The sequence below is a fragment of the Gekko japonicus genome, unplaced genomic scaffold (genome assembly GCF_001447785.1).
Source record: "Gekko japonicus isolate JY-2015 unplaced genomic scaffold, Gekko_japonicus_V1.1 scaffold926, whole genome shotgun sequence".
NCBI lineage: Eukaryota > Metazoa > Chordata > Lepidosauria > Squamata > Gekkonidae > Gekko > Gekko japonicus.
Genome location: NW_015163629.1, coordinates 69625 through 84013, shown reverse-complemented (window position 1 = coordinate 84013; position 14389 = coordinate 69625). Strand labels below are relative to the sequence as shown.

General features: G+C 48.8%; 1 protein-coding gene across 1 annotated transcript in view; it reads right to left on the bottom strand.

Moving 5' to 3' along the window:
- Positions 1-14389, bottom strand: part of FRAS1 (Fraser extracellular matrix complex subunit 1) — a gene marked incomplete at its 5' end in the record, with an annotated part of 267939 nt that overhangs the window by 184470 nt on the left and 69080 nt on the right. Inside the window, one exon of the mRNA XM_015407524.1 lies at positions 10744-10887. Coding sequence (XP_015263010.1) covers positions 10744-10887 — 144 coding nt within the window. The remainder of the gene's footprint in view (positions 1-10743; positions 10888-14389) is intronic.

Sequence of the window (14389 nt, the reverse complement as noted above, 5' to 3'; positions counted from 1 at the left end):
GTCAGGAAGTTCTTCCTAATGTTTAGCCGAAAACTCTTGATTTAATTTCAACCCGTTGGTTCTGTTCCGACCTTCTGGGGCAACAGAAAACAACTCCGCATCGTCCTCTCTATGACAGCCCATCAGGTACTTGAAGATGGTTATTGTATCACCTCTTTGTCCAGAACAAATTTAGCATGCTAACAGTGTACTTAGAAGGGTATAACTTTATTCAGGATGGCACTGAAAGGCTGACTTCCTAACAATATTTCCTGAGAGTAAGCCCCATGGAACAAAATGGGACGTTCTTCCAAGTACACCTGCTTCAGATGACTCTGACTAGGGGTGACGACCCACAAGTATGGCCTAGACTCGAACATGCAGAAGCACTGTTGGCGCATTGTTGGCAACAGTTTCATGTCAGTTCTAGGGGAAACCTGGAACTGATATTAGCCCAACCTAATAGCAGAGTTTCCAGCAATTCTTAGAGGAGACTGATGTCACATCTGGGTTCTCCTCTACGGCCCTGTCCACACGAGAGGATTAGGGCCGGGAGAGGGACGGAACGGGGGCGGAGCAAACGGGCGCGATCCCACCGCAACATCTGGGAAGCGTACCGTGTCCGTCCCCTATCCGGCCCTTCCAGCGATGATCCGCACCAAAAAAGAACCACCTACCGAGGTGGTTCTTTTCGAACGGCCGCAGCAACGCTGGCCGTGGGATCGCCGGCGCGTTCTTTCGCCGGCGCATCCCCGGCTCCTTGCCGAACTGCGCATGCTCCGACATGCGCAGTTCAGCAGACTCCCGTGCCTTTCTCCCCATCTCCCCGGCATCTGATCGTGCCGGGGAGCAAATGCACAGCGGCTCAGGGGATCTGTATGATCCCGCCGCCGCGTGCCTATTTAGGTGTGGCTTTTTAAAAGCCGCACTTTGGCCGTCCCTTCTTCCCTCGTGTGGCAGGGGCCAAAGTGATGCAATCCCATCACCTGACAGTGATTTTTTTTTTTAAAAAAATCTTCTCCTGCTGTTTGCCAAAGCAGCAGCAGAAAACAGGAGCTAGGGGGCCCAGGGGGAACCAGGCAACCCTACCTGGAGTTCTCCTGAAATCACAACTGACCCCTAAACAGCAGAAATCAGTTCCCCTGGAGAAAATGGGAGTTGCAAAGGGCATACTCTATGGTTTACCATAGAGTCTAGGTGAGATCCCTCCCCAAATTCCACCCTTTGCAGGCTCTGCCCCCAAAGCTGCAGGAATTTCCCAGTCTGGAGTTGGAAACCCTGGGGAATTTCAGACAGGTGATATCTCCCAGTAGGGAACCGGTTCTCAAACGGGTTCTGGTCTGTCATTTCAGACAGAACCCGTTTGAGAATCGGTTCCCTACCGGAATGTAACTGCCATTTCATACACAAAAGCTTCTGTCCCGTTTAGGAACCGGGACTGAAGCGTTTTACCTCTCAACCGCTTCTGAGTAGTCTTCAGTTCCCTCTCCCGGTTCTGTTACGCTTTTTTCCCGCCGTTTTTTGCCCGCACGGGCTTTTTTTTTTTTAACGTTCGATTTATAGCGTTATATCGCTATAACGCTATACCGGAACTTCAAACTCCAATGGGATCGCTATTGCGATCGTTTGGCGTTCGGTATAGCGTTATAGCAATATAACGCTATAAATCGAACTTTTTTTAAAATCAATCACCCGCGTAGGAAGAAAATGGCGGGAAAACAAAGCGGTGTAAGTCTGAAATGCCAAACCGCTTCTGATCCGGCTCATTTCCGGTAGGGGCAAGCCATGTGTGAAATGGCAGCCCTGTACCAGTTCACTTCAAAACGGAAGATTACCGGCTTGAAACCGGGGGAAACTGGGTAATGTGAAATTCCCCCCTATCTCTAAGAGTGCCATCCTAAGCAGAATGCAACCCTTCTAAGTCCCTTGAAGTCAATGGGCTAAGACGGGTCTAAGTCTACGTAGGATGGCACTGCAAAACAACAGATGCTATCCCATGATCAATCAATTCAGCTCAAAGGTCTTGAGGAACAGAAAGGTCTACAACTTAGCATGGAAAACTTGCACAGCCAGCATGGTGTAGTGGTTAAGAGCACTGGACTCTAGTCTGGAGAACTGGGTTTGATTCCCCCACTCCTCCTCCACGTGAAGCCTCCTGGGTGACCATGGGCCAGTCACAGTTCCCTCAGAACTCTCTCAGCCCCACCTGCCTCACAAGGTGACTGTTGTGGGGAGAGGAAGGGAAAGACAATTGCAAGCTGCTTTGAGACTCCTTAGGGTAGAGAAAAGCAGGGTATAAAAACCAACTCTTCTTCTTCTTCTGCAGAGATGGCATTGCTATCACCTTGGGTGGGGAAGGAGTTCCAAAATTTGGAGGCAGCAGCTGAAAAGGACTAACCAACCTCACTTCAAATCAGGTCAATTCCCACGACAGCTACCACTGAGATTATTCTGCCCCTCTGGTCAGCCTTTGGGACTGCCATGTTCCCATGGGGAGGCAGGGTATCTCCCACCCCCAGTGGCCCTTTCAGACACTGATCAGCTGGGCAGTGAAAAATAGGGGGAAAGGGGCTGGTCACCAGGGTTCCAGGAGTGACATCATCACGACACCATCGACCCTCTAGAACTCAGGCAAAACTCTGCGGAGAAACCATAGAGTTTTGCCCAAATATGTGAGAGAGTAGCTGGAAACACAATGACATCACTTCCGTTCATGCCAGAAGTGATGCCTTACTTACTTCTTAATTACCGTTTTCACTACCAGAGTCATCAACAGCAAGAAGTGTGTCCAGGGGTCGCCCTGGTCCTGGCTCCCCCGGCCTTGACCCAGGGACTCACTGAGGGCGTGGGGCACAAAGACGCAGCTCAACTCTCTGCCCGATGCACGGAGTCGGAAGGGGGGGGGGGGCATCAAGGACCAAACTGAGACGCACAGCCACCACGGAGCCAGGGAGAGACCGGGCCGGAGGGCTCAGAAGGAGGGAACTGAGGCAGGAGCAGAGGGCGGCAGGAGGACTGAGTGGCTGGGAGGGAGCACAGGTGTCGGGATTACGAGCCAGCCTGGCTCACTGCCCCCCCTTCGGTGAGGAGGAACAGGAGGGGGGGCCAGGAGGGGGAAGCTGGGCCAGAGGCTAATGATTTAAGAGAAAGCAGATCGAACAGCCAGGGAGGAAGAGCCCGTGACTCTATGCGAACCGGCAGGTTCCAGAGAGAGGGATCTCCGGGACACAGTACGGGAGCGAGAGAGAAAGACCTGGGTGCAAGGCTCCCTTCTAAGCTGTGGAGTCCTGTGAGCAAAAATTCTACTTGGTGAGCTACTGGCATTAAAGTTGTGAGCGAGTGATTTGGCTGATGCATGAATTAGTTTGCTCTAGGAGCCCTCCTTCCTCAGCTAAGACAAAAATCTGTGAGCCGGAGGCTAAAAAACTGTGAGCTAGCTCACACTAACTCAGCTTAGAGGGAACACTGCCTGGGTGATATTTTTTAAAAAACCCTCCTCTCACAAGGTTCCGAGGCCGAGCCCTGGATCTGTCCAACCCTCTGCCTGTGGACTCAGGGGAGTGGAAGCGTGACAAAGCAATGTCAGTGCGTCAATGGCAACATCATTATGCTGCCGGTGAACGGTGAGTCTCCCACCAGATGCTAGCCGCATGCTGGAGATGCTATTAGTCTTTCTCTAACCCGTGGGAGCCTTCCTCTCTAACCAAGTGGTTCTTCCACCAAAGGAGGGAGGCTCCGAACTTGGCTGAGCAAAGTGACAGGATACAAGCCTTCCTCTCTGGAGCCTGCCTTGTACCAAGTCAGAGCACGGGTCCCCCTAACCTGAACTGGCTACACCGCGACTCTGTGAGATCCCAGGCACAGAAAAATCTTCCCCAGTTCTTACCGCCTGTGATCTTTTAACTGAAACTCTGGCAGGCAAAGCAAGCCAGCTCTTTAAAAAAAAAAAAAGTGAAGAAAGAGGCACCAAAGGGGGGGGGGGAAGCTGCAAAATTAATTTGGACTCGAGTCTCTCTCTCCCCCCGCCCCCAACCCCTTTTTCCTATCAGTACCAATCTCTGCTTTCTCCATCTCTGCTGCTGGAAGACAAAAATAATAACTTGGCTGTAGGAGAAAACAAATAAGCTGTGAGACATGATTTCTCAAGATCAAAGAAATAAGCGTTTTGGTTCCCGAACGCCAAATAAAACGTAGTGAAGGGGAGTGGGTCATCGTGATGAACTCGAGAAGGATAATGTTTGAAGCCTTTTGCATTTTTCCCTTTATTCATTCTCCCTCCCCCTGATGCATTATCTTTTTTGGAAGCGCTGAGTGCTGGCATAAGCCTCTCCAGTCTTATCTTCCCCTCAATAAGCGGAGAGGAAAAATGGCCACATTAAAGCATTGAAGTGACTGGACCGATTCCCAGGCAGCGTTTATGCTTTGCCCTCCCGGTAGATTAAAACGCAATGCATCTCTTTTAAATAGGTAAGTGCAATTAGCATCTCCTGGCTGAGATGTGCAACATGGACTGTGCGCAATCCACTGAGAAGTCAAAGGGGTGTAGTGGATAGACTTGGGGGAGCTGAGTTCAAATCCATGTTCTTCCATAAAGCTTGCTGGGTGATGTTTGGCTAATCACTGTCCTCGGGTCTAACTTACCTTGCAAGGTTGTTGTTAAGAATAAAACGTGAAAGGGAGAACCATATATATTGGTCTGGGCTCCTTATGAAAAGGATGTCGTGGGTCAGCCAGGGCTCAGCGACAGCGAGGACTCCTCAGAAGAGGAGCCCCATGTATCCAGCCTTGAGTTAATAGGAGACACTGACCAGCAGGAAAATGAGCTGCAGGCTTGTCAGGATTCACAGCCAATAGCTGGTGCAGAGCCACTGACACCCTCCAGCCCTGATTCAGCAGGTGAACCTCAGTTGGCCGATCTCAGCCAACCAGAATCACCCACACCCTTAGAGCGCCACAGATGGAAACTGAGAACAGAGTTACAGTCAAGACGGCAAAGTGCATGCCTCCTGGGCCGACGCCAGCTGCTTGCTGATAACAAAGATGAGTAGTTGCAGGATTGCTTCTGAGCAGCTGGCTGCAAGCATGACTCTTAGGCATGGGGCTATAAAAATCAGACAAAAGAGGCTGTTAGGCGTGGATGTCAGATGCTAAGCCGCCACCTCTGCTTTGCCTGATTTCTGGACCCCTGACTTTGGACTGAACAACTCTGCCTTGCCTGACTTCTAGACCCCTGACCATGGACTGAATGACCCTGACTTGCCTGAGTTCTGGCACATGATACTCAGAGCCTGCAAGTCAGTCCCAAGGGTGGGATAAAAATGTACAGGATAGAAAGCCATCAGGTGCACATCCCACTAAAATGGTGACACTTTCATACAGCTGCCATCCATTTCAATAGCTCCTGTGCACTTTCCCTGTGGCTTATGTCCACTGTCTACTTGAATAAATCTTAGCTTTCTCCCTACCCATTCCCTCTCTTGACATAGCCTATCCATCATTCAAAGCTCTGCCAATATACCTTTTCTGAAGACCTCTTCCATTCATTCCAACGGGTCTTGGGCACTTTCCCAGCAGACAGTGTCCTCTCTATATATGAAAGAATCTTAGTTTTCTCTGCACACATTCCCTCTCTTGACATAGTTTATGGTCCATTGGTGACTGAGGGGAACCTCCACATTCAGAGACACTAAGCCTCTGAATACCAATACCACAGCCAAGAGTCAACATCAGGGGAAAGCCTTGGCCTCTATGCCCTGTTTTTGTCCCTCCAGAAGAACTGGTTGGCCACTATATGAGGTATGTTTTTTAAAATAGATGAACTACTGGTCTGATCCAGCAGGGCTCTTATGTTCTTCATTCAAAGTCCTTCCAATACCATTTCTGAGGATCTCTTCCATTCATTTCAATGGGTCTTGTGCACTTTCCCAGTGAATCATGTCCACTACCTATATGAATAAATCTTAACTTTCTCACCACCCACCCCCTCTCTTGACATAGCCCATCCATCATTCAAAGCTCTGCCAATATACCTTTTCTGAGGATCCCTTCCTGACAGTCCTGGCCTCTCATATATTAAAAAACTCAACTCAATTCAGACCTAATCAATTTCTCTGACAGGTGGCCCACAATATAGACTCAGCCATACATTTTTAAAATTTCATTTATCTGGGACTCATAGCTCTGTGTGACCTGCTAAAAACCATTTATTTTATTTTTTAAAAAATTCCCAAACACATACATGGAAGAGAAACGGGGCCAAAATATAGTTAATAAATACTACCCGCAGAATACTAGCTTTACACCAGTTACCAAAACTTGACCCACTCCGTGCCAAGCTCTGTATTACCATGTCCTCAGGTAGGGCTGCCAGCTCAAAGTCCGAATATTCCTGGAGATTTGGGAGTGGAGTCCGGGGACAGTAGGGTTTGGTGAGGGGAAGCACCGCAATGGGCGTAAGGCCATCAAGTCCAAAGCAGCCATCTCTGTCATCTGGAGATCCTCTGTAATCCCAGAAGATCTCTAGGCCCCACCTGGAGGTTGGCAAGCCCAATCCCCAGATCTGCCCCGAGAACTTTTGACCAGATGGGTGCTGCCAGTACCGTGGTTGGAACTCAATTCCCAGGCATGTTGACTCAAAGCAGGACAACATGATGCTGGGAGAAAGGGCCTCACGCTTTCCCCCTGCCACTTTCCAGATCTGAAAAGGCCCCAGCGACGTGCTGTTTGCTACATGGGGGCAATTTATATCGACGGGTGGCTACAAGTAAATTTCTCACAGTGGTGAAAATACCGACTCCCCAGGTCCACTTCAGATCAGGGTGGAAGGCTTATCCTCCCTCCACCCACAGTCCCAATCTGAATTGGGCCCTGTGGACTTGCAAACTGATTTCCACGCATGGAACTCACGGAGCACGTCTGACTGAAATTCCCCATAGCGGACCAAGCAAGGACACAAGGAAAATGTGATTCACAGTCGGACCCTCTACTACAAGACTCACAGGGCGACCTCAAGCCAATCACATACATGCAGTCTGTCCTGACTTGTAGGGTTGTGAAGACAGAATGGAGAAGGAACAGCTAGGGTTAACAGGTCCCTTCGTCATGCCGGCGGGGGGATTTGCGGAGCATTGCAGGGGTGGGCAGGGATGTCATGTGATGCACTGACATCACCCACAAGTAATGTCAGCGCATCAGCAACATCGGGGGCGACACTCTGCTTTTTGGGAAAACTCTATAGTAAAAACAGCCTCAAAGCACAGAGTGTTGTCCAAAAAGCACAGCATGGCACCCCCCAACATGCTGAAGTCACTTCCAGGTGACGTCAGTGTGTCATGCACAGCATCGGAGGTGGGGGGAATTTCCTTTTGCTGGCCAGGCGGGCAGGAGCCCACAAAAGTGGGGGATCCCCCACCCCCACCTGGGGAATGGTATCACTAGGAACAGTTCATACAGATGCAACAAAGACCTTCAGCCATTAATCACAAGTGGGCCTCTGCTTCATTATTAACTTCTTCCTCTTAAATGCAATGTTTCACAGAACATATTCTTTTTTCCCCCTTTACAACACTAGTAGTGGAGCAGGAGAGTCAGATTTTATCTTATCTTATTTATTTATTAAACATTTACATCCTGCCTTTATTCGTAGTTCAGGGCAGCTGACAATAATAGTTAAAAGCATTTTCCAGTTAAAACCAAAAATAGAATAGCAATCCCTAAATCTACCCCCCCCCATGCCTCCTGAAAAGATACCTGCCATCCAAACCAAGGAGTGGATGAAGGGTTAGGCCTCCTCTGGCTTTCTCACACAGCTCTGAGGCAAACTGATGTGTGGTTTTTGTCTTGTCTGTTTTCTCCCGAACATGACACATTGTGCTTGTTCCATAACACTGGACAAGTCTCTGACTGTGAGCCAAACCCACGGCAGAGGGTAGCTGAGAGAAAAATGAGACCAGTCAACTATCCGTGCAGGAATTTGCTATGCAGCACGTGTGGGGATGGAATGGGACTGTTTCTTCTTCATTTTATTAAAATATTTGTATCCTGCCTTTCTTCTCCTCATACGGGAACTCAAGACAGCCACGAGACATAAAACCAACAAATCTGGCCACGGCCTGCCAATCGCATCTATTCTAAACCTATAATAGATAAATCAGCCAGAGATAGCTAATTCGGAAAGGCGAGACTCCTGAGAACACCTTCCTAAAGTGCACTTTTTTACAGCAACTCCTGAACACTGCTAGAGTCAGAACCTTCCTCACTTCCTCAGGAAGGTGTACAGGGATTAGCCCACCCAAGCCAGTCCAGGAATGGGAGGGAACCCTGTACTTTTCAGTACATTAAACAACAAACCACGAGATGGTCTATACCCTCTCTGGTTTCCAGACAATTTGCCACCAGAACCTCTTTTCACTAGTCCCTGCTTTTCCTAAGGGAGAGATTCCAAACACTTAGGTGGCACCTGGGACAGAACCCATTAGCAACTCACTCCAGAGAGGCACACTTGATCTTACAAAGGGTAGCTTATATGGTGAGCAGAAGGCGCAAGAGTTAGGCTTGGAATGCAAGTTACAACATCAGAGACCCATTAGAAATAAGAATAATTTTTATTCTGTACAGAGCATAGCAAAACAGACTATATAAGATATCACTGAAAACAAGAAAACCCTATGGCTCTTTGCCTTAACTAAACATTAATGATTCATAGTTACCAAGTCAGAACACCCACAGTCCAGGATTGTCCAAGTACCAAGGGATTTTGAAGAGAAATCCCATCCTTGCACCCATGTGCTCCAGTTCACAAAGCAGCTCTTTGTCTTCCAAGAGACAGCATTTACAGGTGCAATAAACAGACAATGACAAGAAGGGAGAGCTAAGAGCAGAGCTAAGAGCAACAGAGCTCATTCCCATCGGGATCGATCAATTATAGCCCAATTCCAGTCACAATCAGCCGTGGCCATCAGCCAACTGCGAGTGGGCATGGGATGTGCCCAATTGTTGGTTGTCATAGCTGCGTGTGGGGATAGGCTAAAAGTTTGGAGACCACGCCTGCAGTCACATGACCCCAAACTCCAGCTTCTCCACTGCCTACGTGACTTTCTGCATGCGGGCCAGAGCCAGGAGCCATCAGGTCTGGCTCTTCCACTTAGAGGTGTGAAAGAATGTGTGGTTATATGGCACGGCTACTGAGGCCATTTGGCCTCACCATTTGGCTTGCAACAGGAAACTAAGACACAGCATGTTATCAAAAGACATCATAGGAGAAGGCATGTGAATATAGAAGCAAAAAGCAAAACTTCTATACAGAAGGCCATTTTGGGGGGACTGGGGCCACTGTTGAAAATGGCCATCATCGCTTTCGAGTTGCCAGCCTCCAGGTGGGGCTTGAACATCTCCAGGAATTTTAACTGATTTCCAGGAGAGAGAGGAGAAAATGGCTGCTTCAAAGGGTGGATGGACTCTAGGGCATGATATCCTCCCCTTCCCAAACCCTTCTTTCCCCAGGCTCCACCGCCAAAATCTCTAACAATTCCCCAATCCAGAGCCAGCAACCCTACATCAAACGGAGGCCACACGAGCGAGAAAAATAACAGCACAACAGCCAGAGCACGTGGCGGACGGGGGTGGAGGGAAAAGACGGACTATCCCATATCCCAAGAGACCTCTTCGTATCTTCGCTGTTTTCAATTTGCTTTCATGTGAAACTAGCTTGGGAGTCGTTATGGCTGGCTAGTAGGCTGAAGGGCAGTATACAAGTTAATCCATTAAAATATATATATATACATATATAAATAAATGAGCACCCCAGGGGAAGGGCAGGAATCAGTGTTCCCTCCGAGCTGAGTCAGCGTGAGCTAGCTCGCAGGTTTTTTAACCTCCGGCTCACACATTTTTTGTCCTAGCTCAGGAAGGCTGCCCTGCTTCCGGCCCTCATTCAGCCAGGAGGAGGCAGGAGAAGAGGGAGGGTAAGTTGCTTCCTCCCTGCCTCTCCCCACCCCTGCCTGCCTGCCTGGGGCCAGGGAGGGCCTTCGTGGGGCTTTCTTGCACTCCTGCTGGCCTTGCAGGTCTACTGCCGGGCCCCTCATGGGGCTTGGCAGTGGAGCTGCAAGGCCAGTGGCGGCGGCAGCCGGGACCGTTGGGGGCGGGGTGTGTGGCCTTATGACACACGTCCAGTGATGTCAGGGGGTGTGGCCTTATGACACACTTCCGGTGATGTCAGGGGGTGTGGCATATGCTAATGAGTTATGCTAATGAGTTCCCCTAGCTCTTTTTTCTACGAAACGACCCCTGCTCACAACTTTAATGACAGTCGCTCACAAAGTAGAATTGTCGCTCACAAGACTGCACAGCTTAGAGGGAACCCTGGACAGGATAGAAATGTGACAGAGGAACCACAACTTGTATTGAAGACCGTAGAGCAGGGGTACCCAACGCGGTGCCCTTGGATGCCATGATGCCCACAGCCACCTCCCCTGGTGCCCGCCAAGTGGTTTTAGAAAGTGGACGAAAGCTTCTGAACGGCCAGTGGAGGTTTGATTGACTGCAGACTTTTTTAAATGCTACACTGGCAGCATCCACCATTACAGCAGAAGGATCTTCACTGAGTGACTGAAGAGAAGCTGCAGCAGCCATTTTATGGCATGGTCCACCTCTTGCGGCAGCCATTTTGTTGCCGCACCCACTACACTGTGTCAGAATCCCAAAGTTTTCCCCAAGACTAAAAAAAGGCTGGGGACACCTGCTGGAGCATATTCCTGGTGGACTTACCGACACAATATCCCACCAGGTTGAGGTACTGCTGTTCCTTGCAGGTAGTCCTACATCTTCCATCTGCAAACGTGGCGTGGGGTTGACAGGTTGCACAGTCAGCATCTGTAGGGCCCCGGCATGTTTCGCAAGAGGGATGACATGCTGGAGGGGCACAGGGAGACAGAGAGACAATCAACATCTTTGACAAAAGGCAAAACATTTACTTTGCAAAGGACAAAACCCAGCAGATGTTCGCTCGGAGCTGCTTAACCATTGAGGGAGTTTGGCAGCAGAAGTGGAAGAAGCGAACGCGTCCATTACACCGAATTTACGACGCGTTCAACGGCCGCATACAAAAAGGTGCACTGTCCTCTTGAGCAATAGCTGCAGCTCTAGCACCAGGGCCGGATTAACCCTCGTGCTAAAAAAGTTACAGAGCTCTCCCCCAGCCCTATAAGGGCTGTGTGATGCCTGTACCCGACCCGGTGCCTGGGAGCTCTGAAACTGAGGACTCTGTGCCTTTAACATCATCAGAAGCACGAGAGTCCTCACCAAACCTAAGTGCCGGGGAGGATGAACGACAAACCCCAGGTCAGTTTGCACCTGAAGCCGATCGGGCAATGCCTGGCCCCAGCAAAACGCCACCCGATTCTCTGCCACCTGTTGACTGGCTGAGGAATCAGAGACGCCGGGATTTGGCAACCAGGCGCAAGGAGGCACACTTGCACGGTCGGCGATCATTAAGCTCAGATTACTAACAGAATCAAGGACTAATGAGATAACGACCCAGCACGCTATTTGAACAGACCGCTGGCTGCTAGCAAACTGTGCTGGCAAACTAGTCCTTCGGACCAGAAGCTCTGCACCTCAGACGCTGTTCCTGAGATCCTGTACTGACTGACTTCCCGGTTCCTGAATCCAGTCCGCGTTTTGACGACCCCTCTGGCTCTTGATCCTCGGCTACGCTTCCTGACTACGATACTGGCTTGTTTGGACTCTGACTATCGACTACGGCTTGGCGTTGTGTGATTGGGACTTTTGCTCGGACTCTTTTGATCTCTTTGGCTTGACTCTTGGACTGGACTGTAAACTCTCCCTATCTGCCTTGCCCCACTGGACCTGTCGTTGACAGGCTGCTTTGCTAACCTAAGTACCTAAAGCTCATTCCATAGATTGAAAATGAAACAATCAGTCATGCACATATGGGCTCTGATCTCCTACTGCCGTAATAGCCAGCACCGGTGTGGCGAGATAGGCAACTAAAATAGATGCTTTCCCCGTATCTTTGCAACATTTCCTCCTCCATAAACTTAAGTCTGTAGCAGGCGCCAAATGAGAAACAATAACCCAACACACGGTTACAAAAAAAGACGAAGGTTTAACTCGTCTGTCAAACTCATGGCAAATAGACTATCCTCGGGCTTCTCCCCCCCAAAAAAGGGGAAAAAATCGGCTGTATACTTTTCACAAGCGTTTCCCATTAATAAAATAAAAAGGGCAATTCTTCGTTATCTGTATAGCTATGAGCCAGGCATTCCTCCTGATCTGGACTCACAAAAATCAGCCTGCAAATTAAATGGAATCTTTACTGAAGATTAAGGGCCACATTCATCACGGTCTTGACGTTCCTAACAAACACATGCTGTAGAGCAAGGAAGAATTGTGGATTGCCTCCACCACCTCGCTCGCTCTCTCTCTCTCTCTCTCTCTCTCTCTCTCTCACACACGTACAAAACCGAGCCGTTTGATTTACAAAAAAGAATAGAAAAAGAATAAAGCAGGAAAGATTATAAACACACAGAGCAGCGGGCCATTTCATTCAATATACTTTGGAATGTTTTCTATATATAAGCATATGTAAGTTGAGTTTGGGGCCATTTTTAGTGGCAGAGGGCTTCTGAAATGAATTTATTTATTTGTTTCACTTTTACCCCGCCCTCCCCGCTAGGCAGGCTCAGGGCGGCTTCCAAGAACTGACAAGCAGTCCCAGAACGTCCCAGGTTCAGTGCCTGGAATGTCAAGTGCAGCAGTCCTCAACATGATGCCCACGGGCACCATGGCATCTGCAATACTTTTTCTGGTGCCCGATGAATGTTTTTAGGAAGTGGGTGGGGCCAAGTTTTACTACTGGAGTCTGACTGACTAGTGGAGATTTGATTCGGTGTGCAGATTTTTTTTAAAAGGTTGCTTTGGCAGCAGCTGCCACTACAAGATAAGGATCTATTATTCTGTGTTATTGAGGCTAAGCTGTGGCAGGAACTGTGTAGCTGGCTCCATCTCCTGCAACAGCCGTTTTGTTGCTGCACCCAACATCAGTGTTCCCTCTAAGCTGAGTTAGTGTGAGCTAGCTCACACTTTTTTAGCCCCCAGCTCACAGATTTTTGTCTTAGCTCAGGAAGGATGGCTCCAGAGCAAACTAATTTATGCAGTAGCCAAATCGCTTGCTCACAACTTTAATGTCAGTAGCTCACAAAGTAGAATTTTTGCTAACAAGACTCCACAGCTTAGAGGGAACACTGCCCAACATAGCCAGTTAAGTGCGCAGACTCTAATCTGGGAGAACCTGGTTTGATTCCCCACTGCTCCACTTGCAGCTCTCATGGGACCTTGGGTCAGTCACAAGTTCTCTCAGAGCTTTTCTCTCAAGAGCTGCCCCATATGTGGGGAGGGGAAGGGAAAGGAGTGTGTAAGCCGCTCTGATACTCCAAGTGAAGGGCGGGGTATAAATTCAATCTCCCTCTTCTTCTTCTTCTTCATCATCATCTTCTTCATCATCTTCTTCATCTTCTTCTTCATCATCATCTTCTTCATCATCTTCTTCATCTTCTTCTTCATCATCATCTTCTTCTTCATCATCATCTTCTTCTTCATCATCATCTTCTTCTTCATCATCATCTTCTTCTTCATCATCATCTTCTTATTCGTCATCTTCTTTTTCATCATCATCTTCTTCATCATTGTCTTCTTCATCTTCATCATCTTCTTTATCATCATCTTCATCATCTTCATCTTCATCATCTTCTTGTCAGAATTCCACATGTGCCCACAGGCTCAAAAAGGCTGAAGACCTCTGGTCTAATGAAAGGATGGTAGGTGGCACTGCTGGGGAAACCACAGGGATAGGAGCATGGCTCAGTGGTAGAGCATCCGCTTTGCATGCAGAAGGTCCCAAGTTCAATCTCCAGCCTCTGCAGTTAAAAACGGGTCAGGTAGTGGGCAATGTAAAGGATCTGGAGAGCAGCGGCCAATCAGAGCAGACAATGCTGACCTCGTTAGATCAAGTTAGTTTTAGAGGGTGCTCTTGTGAGCAGAAATTCTACTTTGTGAGCTACTGGCCTTAAAGTTGTGAGCGAGCAATTTGGCTGCTGCATGAATCAGTTTGCTCTGGAGCCCTCCTTCCTGAGCGGAAACAAAAAGGTGTGAGTCGGAGGCTTAAAAAACCGTGAGCTAGCTCACACTAACTCAGCTTAGAGGGAACACTGGAGGGTAGCTGTGTTGTCCTTCAGCAGAACAGCTAGATCAGAGTCCAGTACCACTTTAGAGACCATTAAGATTTTCAGGATATAATTTTAGAGAGGCAAAGCTCCCTTTGCCAGATACCTTTGTCACTGTATCAGACTAAGGGAACTTTCATGCTCAAAAGTTTATGCCCCCAAAATCTTGT